An 11,673-nucleotide genomic window follows, 5' to 3' on the forward strand; every position below is an offset into this window, starting at 1 on the left:
CCCGGACCGGGGCACGAACCCGTGTCCCCTGCATCGGCAGGCGGACTCCCAACCACTGCAACACGAGGGAAGCCCTGACTTCATTTTTTAAGGGAGTGACTCAGGCTGAGAATAGGGGGTGGGAGGGGTTAGGGCAGAAGCAGAGAGACCAATTAGGAGGTTATAATTATTCCTTGCCTGTTAAAGAAGTGGAGTTAGCATGGATTTCTAAGAAGCAAGACAAAACAAAAAACCACCCCTAGAACCTCCTGATATTTACAGTTTATCTTGATCATTATTCTTACTCTTAAAGAGTTTTCAAGATTTGACATGGCTTACAAATTTTTCTTAGTGTAGATTGTATTTTTGAGAGCCTCTTTTGTTTTTTGTGGGGTTTTGGGGGGTTTTTTGGCCATGCCACATGGCTTGTGGGATCTTAGTTCCCCAGCCAGGGATTGAACCCCATCCCTCAGCAGCAAAATCATGGAGTCTTAACTACTGGAACACCAGGGAATTCCCTGAGAGTTGTTTTAGATTTACAGATAGTACAGGGTTCCCATATACACCCTCACCCACTTTCCCCTATTATTAACTTACTATATTCTTATGGTACATTTGTTACTAGTAATTAACTGATACATTGTAGTCAACTGAAATCCATAGTTTATTCAAATTTCCTTAGTTTTTACTTAATGTCTTTTTTTGGTCTCTCCAGGGATACCCCTTTACATTTGTTTATCTTGTCTCAGTAGATTCCTCTTTGCCATCACAATTCTCAGACTTTTCTTGTTTCTGATGACCTTTATATTTTTGAGCAGTGCTGGTCAAGTATTTTGTAGAATGCCCTTCTCTTGGAATTTGCCTGATGTTTTTTTTCCCATAATCAGACTGGAGTTATGGGTTCTCCAGAGGGAGATCATAGAGGTAAAGTGTTACTTTCATTACATCATATTAAGGGTATATCTTATCAATGTGATTTATCACTGTTGATGTTGATTTTTACCACCTGGCTGAGGTAGTGTTTGTCAGGTTTCTGCACTGTAAAGTTATTCCTTTTTTGTTTGTTTTTTTCCTCCTTTCAATACTATCCTCTTTGGAAGAAAGTTGCTGTGTGCAGCCCATTAAGGAGTGGGGAGTTATGGTCTACCTCCTTCAATGTAGAGTTGCTACGTAAATTATTTAGAATTCTTCAAGGGAGATTTGTGTTTCCTCTTCCATTTATTTATTAATCATTTAATTTTATCATTATGGACTCACAGATATATACTACTAAATTTTTTTTGCTCAAAATGTTCCAGTTTTGGTCACTGGGAGCTCTTTCAATTTGCCTCTTTGTCCCTTTGACATATCCCCTAAGTGTAAGGTTTTTCCCCCTCTCTCTTTCTGTTTGTTTGGTCAGGAAGAAAATGCAAAGATGCTTAACATCATTAGGTAAATGAAAATCAAAACCACAATGAGATACCACTTCACACATACTAGGATGGGTATTATAATAAAAGCAAAGACACAGGCAATAACAAGTATTGGCAAAGATGTTGAGAAATTGTAACCCATTAAACGTTGTTGCTGGGAATGTAAAATGGTACAGCCAGTTTGGTTGGCCATTCCTCAAAATGTGAAACGTGGAGTTATCATAAGACCCAGCAATTCCACTCCTAGGTATATACCCAAGAGAATTAAAAATATACATCCACACAAAAACTTGTATGTGCATGTTCATCACAGCATAATTCATAATAGCCAAAAAGTGGAAACAACCCAATGGCCATCAGGTGATGAATGGCTAAACAAAATGTGGTATATCTATACAATGGAATGTTTTTTAGCTGTGAAGTGAAGTACTGATATATCCATGTTTGTAACATGGATGACCCTTGAAAACATTATGCTAAGTGAAAGAAGCCAGTCACAAAAGCCTGCATATAATATAATATGATTCCATTTATATGAAATGTTGCGAGTGGGCAAATGCATAGAGACAGAAAAATTAGTGATTGCCAGGGGCTGGGTAGAGGAGGATATATGGGGTGTGATGCTAATGGGTACAGGTTTATTTTTGAGGCAGTGAAGTGTTCTAAAATTAGATTATGGTGATGGTTGCACAACCCTGAGTATTCTAAAAGAGCTCTGATTTGTACACTTTAAAAGGGTGACCTTTATGGTATGTGAATTATATATCAATAAAGCTGTCATTTAAAAAAATTTAGAACAAAACAAAAATGAGATACCTAGGGATTTATACTTGTAAGAATCATACACTAAACACTACAAAAGATTGCTGACAGGAATTAAAGACCCAAATAAATAGATATACTCATAGATTAGAAGAATCAATACTCTTAAGATGGTAGTTTTCCCCGGTTGATGTATAGAGTCATTGCAGTGTTTTTGTAGAAATTGACCGGCTGACTCTAAAATTTATATGGGAATACCTGGCATAGACAAAATAATTTTGAAAAAGAACAAAATTAGAAAATCTGTACAACCTGAATCATTTATTAGACTGTGTGTTATTATTGGCCTAAGAACAGACATTGATCAATGTAACACAGTAGTTAACAGAACCACAAATATATGGCTAGTTGACTTTTTTGGACATAGGTTCAGATAGGTTCAATAGGTAAAGATTCAGTAGATAAAGAATAATCTTTTTGGTAAGTAGTACTGGGATAATTGCATATCCAAATTAAAAAAAAAAATGAATCCCAAGCCTTACATCACACCGTGTACAAAAAATGAATTCCAAATGAATCATAGACCTAAGTGGAAATATTAATACTATAAAGCTTCTAGAAGAAAACATAAGAAATCTCTGAGATGGACATAGGTTCAGATAGGTTCAATAGGTAAAGATTCAGTAGATAAAGAATAATCTTTTTGGTAAGTAGTACTGGGATAATTGCATATCCAAATTAAAAAAAAAAATGAATCCCAAGCCTTACATCACACAGTGTACAAAAAATGAATTCCAAATGAATCATAGACCTAAGTGGAAATATTAATACTATAAAGCTTCTAGAAGAAAACATAAATCTCTGAGATGTTGGATTAGGCAAAGATTTCTTAGCTACAACATCAAAAGTACAATTCATAAAATAAAAAATTATTTTGCTCTTCTAAATACATTGTTAGGAGAATGAAAGCCACAGATTGGGAGAAAATGTTTACAAAATATGTATCTGTCCAAGGATTTGGTTCCAGAGTATATAGGCAACTCCTAAAACTCATTAATAAGAAAACAAACAACCCAATAAAATATGGGCAAAAGATTTGAGTGGATACTTTACCAAAGAAGATTTCTGCATGGTAGATAAACAAATGATGCTCAACATTGTTAGTTATTAAGGAAATGCTAATTAAAACCACAGTGAGATAACACTGCACACCAATTAGAACAGCTCAAATTTTTTAAAAGAAAAGGAAAAGAAACAACTTACAAACTTAAAATACTTGGTGCCAGTGAGGATGCAGAGTAACTAGACCAGACGTACATTATTGGTGGGAATGCAAAGAGGTATAGCCACTTTGGAAAACAAGCAGTTTCTCTAAAATTAACATATTACCATATAACTCAGCCATCCCCCTCCTAAGTTATTTACTCAAGTGAAATGAAAACTTATGTTCAGACTAAACTTTAGGCATGTGTTTATAGCAGGTTTATTCATAATTGCCAAAACAGGAAAGAACCCAAAGGTCCTTCGACTGATGAACAGATTTAAAACAACCATCAACCTTTGGTACATCTATATAATGGAGTGCTACCCCACAATAAAAAATAATGAATTACTGGAAGTGGGCACGCTCCACGCCTTGAGGGCATTGGTCTTTTCCCACCTGCCTTGCGCTGCTGTGGGAGATTCTGAGAGTCAAGAAGAAGTCATCTGGGACATCGCCAGGCAGCTTGTCCAAGTAGCAGACAGGATGGAGTGTGGCATCCGGCCAGGGCTGGTGGGCAACCTGGCTGCGCAGTTTATGAATGGGAGCCTGTCAGAGGAGGACAGGTGTATCTATTTGTTCAACAGATACAGAGGTTTGGGTAATGCAAGATGAGTAAGCTCTTCATCGTTCATGAACAGATCTGCGGTACAACGTGGTGCACATAGTTAACAATAGTGTATTGTATACTTTAAGTGGGTGGATCTCATGTTAAGTGCTCTTACCACAATTAAATTAATTGGTTAGAACTTTGGCCTGGAAGAAAACATTCACAATACACCTATCTGACCAAAAAAAATGTGGATCCAGACTGTATTTATTTATTTATTTTTAAACATTTTATTATTTCTTTAAAATTTTTATTTATTTTTTGGCTGCATTGGGTCTTCATTGCTGTGCACGGGCTTTAGTTGCGGCGAGCGGGGGCTACTGTTTGTTGCGGTGCGCGGGCCTCTCATTGTGGTGGCTTCTCTTGTTGCAGAGCACGGGCTCTAGGTGCGCGGGCTTCAGTAGTTGTGGCGCACGGGCTCAGTAGTTGTGGCTCGCGGGCTCTAGAGCGCAGGCTTAGTAGTCGTGGTGCATGGCCTTAGTTGCTCCGCGGCATGTGGGATCTTCCCGGACCAGGGATTGAACCCGTGTCCCCTGCATTAGCAGGAGGATTCTTAACCAGTGCCCCACCAGGGAAGTCCCAGACTGTATTTTAAAAACTTTTTACAACCCAGTAAGATGGCTAACAACCCAATTTTTTTAAAGGGCAAAATCTTTGAACAAACTTCACAAGAGAAGCTACAAGAATAGTCTATAAGCATATAAGAAGATGCTCCTCATCATCTGTTATTAGGGAAATGCAAATTAAACCACAGTGAGATACCACTTAACCTACCTAGAATAGCTAAAATTAAGAAGACTGAAAAGATCATGTGACAAGGATGTAAAGCAAAAACAGAATGTTGATTAATTACTGATGCTAATGTAAAATGGTACGTGCACCTACCTTATCACCCAGTAATTCCATTCCTAGATATTTAACTTAGAGAAATGAAAGTATATGTCCACAAAAGACTAATATACAAAATGTTCATAGTACATTTATTCATAGTAGCTTCTAACTAGAAACAGTCCAAATGTTCATCAGTAAGTGAATGGATAAACATAATTGTGATAAATTCATATAATTCAATGAAAAGGAATGACCTACTTATGTATGCAACAACATGGATGTATCTCAGAAACATTATGCTGAGACGAAAAAAAGCCAGACACAAAAGAGTACAGACTGTATGATTCCATTTATATGAAATTCTAGGACAAGCAAGCCTAAATTTTTGTAACATTAGGTTTCTCAGTGGTTGTCTGGGGCCAGAGGTGAGATGAAAAAGATATTGACTTCAAAGGGGCACGAGAAGCCTTCTGTTGTGAGGAAAATGTTCTGCAAGTTGGTTGGGATTATGGTTTTACTGGTGCGTACATTGATCGAAAAATGTGTACACATTGAACTGTACACTTAAAATGGGTGCACTTTATGTAACTTACACCTTAATAAGTTGATTTATAAAGTTTAAAATAGATTTAAAATTAATCCTAAAATTGAATCTTCAAACTAAAACAATCATTTACTTAACTTTCGAATCAGTATTCTAACTGTATATACTTAATGGGACATGATCTTGAGACAGAAAGTACTGTGAAGAAATACTTTACTTGGTGGTTTTGTTTTTGAAAGAGGTTGTGTTATCGGCAGGCGGACGCGCAACCACTGCGCCACCAGGGAAGCCCCTGGTGGTTTTGTTTTTGAAAGAGGTTGTGTTACAGTATTTTCGGATAGAGGTAATGAGATGATCTTGAGACAGAAAGTACTGTGAAGAAATACTTTACTTGGTGGTTTTGTTTTTGAAAGAGGTTGTGTTACAGTATTTTCGGATAGAGCTAATGAGTAAATATATTGATGTATCAATAGTTGTGAACTGGGATTCTGACTGTAGGAAAAGGGAAATACATGTGAAATGGAGGAAGGTGAGGAATACTACATTGGATTTGAGGTAGCGTTGTCATTATGAACTCATGTTTTTAAAGAGACATGTATTTCCTAGCTTTGTCCACTTAAAGGGCCTAGAAGCAGTGACACCTCAGGCATTGAATACACCTGACACCCAGATCTTGGTTTCAAAATGCCATTGCCCACTAAAAAACTCCTAGTAGAAATGGTTGATTTCAGGTGTGGTACAGGGTTAAAAAACCAAGGTGAACCTGAAGCATCTTGTGCTAGGAGGTAAGAATGTGTTTGAGCACCAAGGAGGATATGTCAAAAGGAAACAAGATTGCAGGGACACTATAAATTAAATATGAAGAGTCTGCAATGATATATTTTTTAAGCATAATGTATACACATTAAAAAACATATTAGTACATATTTTATATATTATATTTAAGTATGTATATAGATAAGAGAGAGAAAAGGGGAAAAAAGCTAATTTTTATTTTATAGAAGAGTGCTAACTTTTAAATATGGAAGGTAGTGTAATTAGAACACTACTGTTCCTAATCTTCAGTGCAGTAATTGAAATGAAGATCATGAATGCACGGTGTCTGAAACCATTAGCTGTTGGGACAAGATACTGACACTGTCTTAAGTAACACTTCACAATTGCATACTTATTTCAGAGAGAAGAAATTACTACATTGAGAGATCTGACAGTACCTTAACCACTTCAAGTTTAGCATCACCAGTGAGACAGACTGACATTATGTGTGTCCTCATGAGTGCAATAAGAATTACGAAGCATCATTATGTACTTCTCATGAAGTAGCAATCAGACAAATCCAGAATTTGGGATAGCTTACATTCAACTGACTTGGATTCCTCAAAATAAAAAGTCCATGTTCATGAAGTCAAGGCAAAAGGGGTTTGGCATTAGAGGCAGAGTGGAGGCACTGTTCTAAATGTAAAGAGACATAACCAAATATAATTGTTGAATTTTGATTGCATCCTACAGAGAGCTTTAAAATATCAAACATTTTGACAACAATTGAGGAAAATTGGAATGTGACCTCTGTATTACATGTTATAATGACAGTGTTGAATTTCTTCAAGTCTAATAATGATACTTGGTTATAGAGCTGAATGTCCTATTCCTAGGAGATGCAACTGAATTATTTAAGGATATAGTTTCATGATGTCCACAAGTTATTTTCAAGTAGATTAAAAGAAAGGAGTATATATGTCTGTGTATAAAGATAAAACAAATATAACAAAACGTTAACAGTTGTTGAAACTTAAGTGATGGGTATACAGGTTATTCACTGTACTGTTTCAGTTTTTCTGTGGGTTTAAAATATTCAGAATAAAAATCAAGGGGAGAAAAATATCTTGTTCTGAATTACTCTCAAGATGTATAAGCTTGAAATTTTCTAGGAGAGTTATTGGGAAATAGTGTTATCAATTCATTTGAACTATCAACTATATTCCAGAGACTGTTAGAATTAGAGGGACTTTAGACATTATCCTATCTGGGTCCCTTATTCATACAGGTGGGGAAATACGTCCAACAGTAATAGAGTCACTTATTGAAATCACACGGGAAGCCAGTAGTCGCACTTGGACAGTGAATTCAGGTCTCCTATTTTCCAGGATATTGCTCTTCCCAATGTACCATGTTACCTCTTCCAGTAAAAGGACTTTGTTGTAGGTAATGTTGAACTAAGAAAAAATACTATGTATTATTTTTCTTCCCAGTGTATCTTCAATATGTTCCCCCGCATTTTGACAGTATTGTCAGACTGTGTTTGATCTCTTGATCTGTAGGTCAGGAATTTAGTCAAAGACTTATGCTACTTTTGATAATTGCTCTCCTAGAAATTTTTTGATCATCTGGTTTGAGCTGTGTGTTTTTTGTCATTTATTTTTATCATCCTCTAGTTTAAGCTATGAAGAAGGACATCCTTCTCACTCTGAAACAGATCTCCTTCAGAGACAGACTTTTGCAGCCTCTCATCAGCTTCCTGGATATGCTGCCACGCCTCAGCCAACCGGTAAAAATTCTCTTGTAAAATATACCACAAATCTGGGTACATTTAGTGAATAAGAAGAAAAATCAATTTTCACATGTTGGGTTATGAAAGTATACAGAACATAACAGTCTCATGGGAAATGTTAAAATGAAAATGATATTAAAAGCTTTGTCTTTTACTGCTAGGGAATATCTGTATAACTAATTAGTAGGGAGATCTTTTTTCATGCATCTCTGTAGATTTTAAATTATAATTATGCTTGAGCAAATTAATATTTATTTCTATTCATAATAAAACAGTTTAGGGTTGTAGAACTTCTGGCCTCAAATGTCAGAGATTCCTTTTTAAAATAGGATCCGGAATATCATTTTATATTAACATATATTTTTACTTTGGGATACATTTTATCTTCAAATGTAGGTCTTTCTGGAATATTTGATACTAGTGTGAACAATGCCAGCACTAACACTAAAGAATCTTCAGTGATGAATTTTCTCTCTGCTGTTGAATCCCGAACTGCTCAGGCTGCTTCTTCAGGAACTACTCTTTTACCACAATTCAGGGCCTCATCCTGGCAGACAGGTGATTCTTTGTTTTCAGACTTTTTAAGTCCTTTAAAAATATGGATAAAATTTCACTTTTGATAGTCTTGTCATTATAGTAGTGTGGCTGAGAGTGATGTTAATTATTGATTTTCCAGTGAACTTTAAAACCTGGAATTTTTCACTATTTTAAGGTGGACAAAATTCAAGAAATTGTAACTAGCAGAAATTCGGTTTTAGCACTCTGATGAAAACTAGCAAGTTGTAGAAGGTAGGTAATTGTTAAAGATAAATCCTAGATATAAAGTTTTTATCTAGCAATTTAAGTAGTTACTTGTTTACTTGAGAGGAGGAAAGATTAAATTTTTATTTTTCTTTTTTTTCCCTATTTCACCTTTATAGAGGTGTAATTGACATATAAACCTGTAAGATATTTAAAGTGTACATTGTGGTGATTTGATATACATTTACATTGTGAAAGAATCCCCACATCTGGTTAATTAACACAGCTATCACTTCACATATTTATCTTTTGTGGGGGGCAGTTGGTGAAAGATTAAATTTCATTTCTTTTAGTGACTTTGGGCTGGATAGGTGTGGTATAGTAAAAAAAACAATCTTGGAACTGATTTCATCATTAGAGTTATGTAAAGTTATCCTTAACTGAACAGAGTAAGTCAATCTTTAATAAAAGCCATTACAGGTTGATATAGTATCTACTTTTCTTTTTAAAATTTATTTTTTTATTTTTGGCTGCGTTGGGTCTTCATTGCTGTGCACGGGCTTTTTCTCTAGTTGGGGTGAGCGGGGGCTACTCTTTGTTGTGGTGCGCAGGCTTCTCATTGTGGTGGCTTCTCTTGTTGAGGAGCACGGGCTCCAAGTGTGTGGGCTTCAGTAGTTGCGGCGCACAGGCTTAGTTGCTCTGCGGCATGTGGGATCTTCCCTGGACCAGGGCTCAAACCTATGTCCCCTACACGGGCAGGCAGATTCTCAACCACTGCACCACCAGGGAAGTCCTATTATGTAGTTTTCTATTTTATTTTTCTTATTTCATTTTTCAACTGTTCCCCCCACCCCAAAATTGTTTGTATATATTTTTATTTTTTGCAGGATGACAGAAAGGTTAGGTTTTTTTAAGGTTTCATTTTAAAGAATATATTTTTAAGTAATAGCTATAGGAAATAATATTTTACATTCTGATGTAAACTCCATTAATAGAGCTTCTCAGTATGTCTTAGAAACATTTTTTCTGCTTCCAAAGAAACAATGTTTTAGTGTGAAATAAAACAATATTAAAAAACACAATAGGGGACTTCGCTGGTGGTCCAGTGGTTAAGAATCCGCCTTCCAACGCAGGGGATGTGGGTTCAATCCCTGGTTGGGCAACTAAGCCTGCACGCCGCAACTAGAGAGCCTGCGGGCCACAACTGCTGAGCCTGCACGCTCTGGAGCCCACGTGCCACAACTAGAGAGAAGCCCATGCGCCAAAACAAAAGATCCCATGTGCTGCAACGAAGATCCCGCGTGCTGCAACTAAGACCCAATGCATCCAAATAAATAAATAAATATTAAAAAAATAAAACTACACAATAGCTTTATTTTTTGCTTCCTGGAATAATTTTACATTACATGTATTTAGTTAGACTTTCTATCTCAGTTTCTATATTACATTATTATTATTATTTTTTTTTTTGTGGTACGCGGGCCTCTCACTGTTGTGGCCTCTCCCGTTGCGGAGCGCAGGCTCTGGATGCGCAGGCTCAGCGGCCGTGGCTCACGGGCCTAGCCGCTCCGTGGCATGTGGGATCTTCCCAGACCGGGGCACGAACCCATGTCCCCCTGCATCGGCAGGCGGACTCTCAACCACCGCGCCACCAGGGAAGCCCTATAATTACATTATTTTAAACATTAATTCTAAGCGCTATTTATTCCTAAAAGAGTAGCTAGATATTTTCTGTCCTTGTAACGGTAATTCTTTTTCTGTCTGCATTGCGAGGCTTCTGGGATCTCAGTTTCCTGACCAGGGATTGAACCTGGGCCCCAGCAGTGAAAGTGCCGAGTCCTAACCACTGGACCGCCAGGGAATTCCCACTTTTTTGACATTTAATGGAAAGAGGTGAAAGAAGAATATTTTTGAAAAGGGCCAGAGAATCTTTTTTCCCCAATTTTTCCAAAATGAAAAAGAATTTTTTTTAATGGAAATTCACTAAAAAATATGTAAACAGACTTAGAGAACGAACTTATGGTTACCAGGGGGGAAGAGTAGAGGGGAGGGATAGACTTGGAGTTTGGGATTGACATATACACACTGCTATATTTAAAATAGATAACCAACAAGGACCTACTGTACAGCAAAGGGAACGCTGCTCAGTGTTCTGTAATAACCTAAATAGGAGCAGAATTTGAAAAAGAATAGCCACATGTATATGTATAACTGAATCATTTTGTTGTACACCTGAAACTAACACAACATTGTTAATCAATGGTGCTCCAATATAAGATAAAGTTTTTTTAATGTAAACAATAAAAAGGTGTATAAAATGGAAAGTGATAGTTCCTAATTACAGTCCCCCTTTTTAGAGAAGAGTTAACAGTTTGGTATTTACTCTTCTTTAATATCTTTGTACATCAAAACTTTTTTTGTATATCCACCTAAGCAATGTTTATAGCATCAGTATTATTAGGATATGCCATAATTATTTTACCAGTCTCCTGTTGATGGATATTTAGGTTGTTTCTACCTGTTATTCACAATAACTATAGTGAATATCTTGTTTGAATCTTTGTGTCCACTTATTTCCATAGGGTAAATTTCTAGAAATGCAACTTTTGTTTTTGTTTTGTTTTTTTTTTTTTTTTGTGGTACGCGGGCCTCTCACTGCTGTGGCCTCTCCCGTTGCGGAGCACAGGCTCCGGACGCGCAGGCTCAGCGGCCATGGCCCACGGGCCCAGCCGCTCCGTGGCATGTGGGATCCTCCCGGACCGGGGCACGAACCCGCGTCCCCTGCATCGGCAGGCGGACTCCCAACCACTGCGCCACCAGGGAAGCCCTAGAAATGGAACTTTTGGATCGCAAGGGTATAACATGTTTTTACTTTTGCTGTATGTGGCAAGAATGCTGTCCTGAAATGTTAATACTCTCTTCTTGACAGTGCTTTATTAATTTCTGATCAGCTTTTTTTGATAAGCATGCATCTATTGTTATTAG

General features: G+C 37.0%; 1 protein-coding gene across 5 annotated transcripts in view; it reads left to right on the plus strand.

Annotated features, from left to right (window-relative positions):
* Positions 1-11,673, plus strand: part of QSER1 (glutamine and serine rich 1) — a 78,963-nt gene that overhangs the window by 26,704 nt on the left and 40,586 nt on the right. For all 5 annotated transcript variants that reach the window (XM_055091420.1, XM_055091422.1, XM_055091421.1 and 2 more), the window contains 2 exons: positions 7,832-7,944; positions 8,344-8,505. In XM_055091420.1, coding sequence (XP_054947395.1) covers positions 7,832-7,944; positions 8,344-8,505 — 275 coding nt within the window. The remainder of the gene's footprint in view (positions 1-7,831; positions 7,945-8,343; positions 8,506-11,673) is intronic.

Source organism: Physeter macrocephalus, chromosome 16 (assembly GCF_002837175.3).
Source record: "Physeter macrocephalus isolate SW-GA chromosome 16, ASM283717v5, whole genome shotgun sequence".
Lineage (NCBI taxonomy): Eukaryota > Metazoa > Chordata > Mammalia > Artiodactyla > Physeteridae > Physeter > Physeter macrocephalus.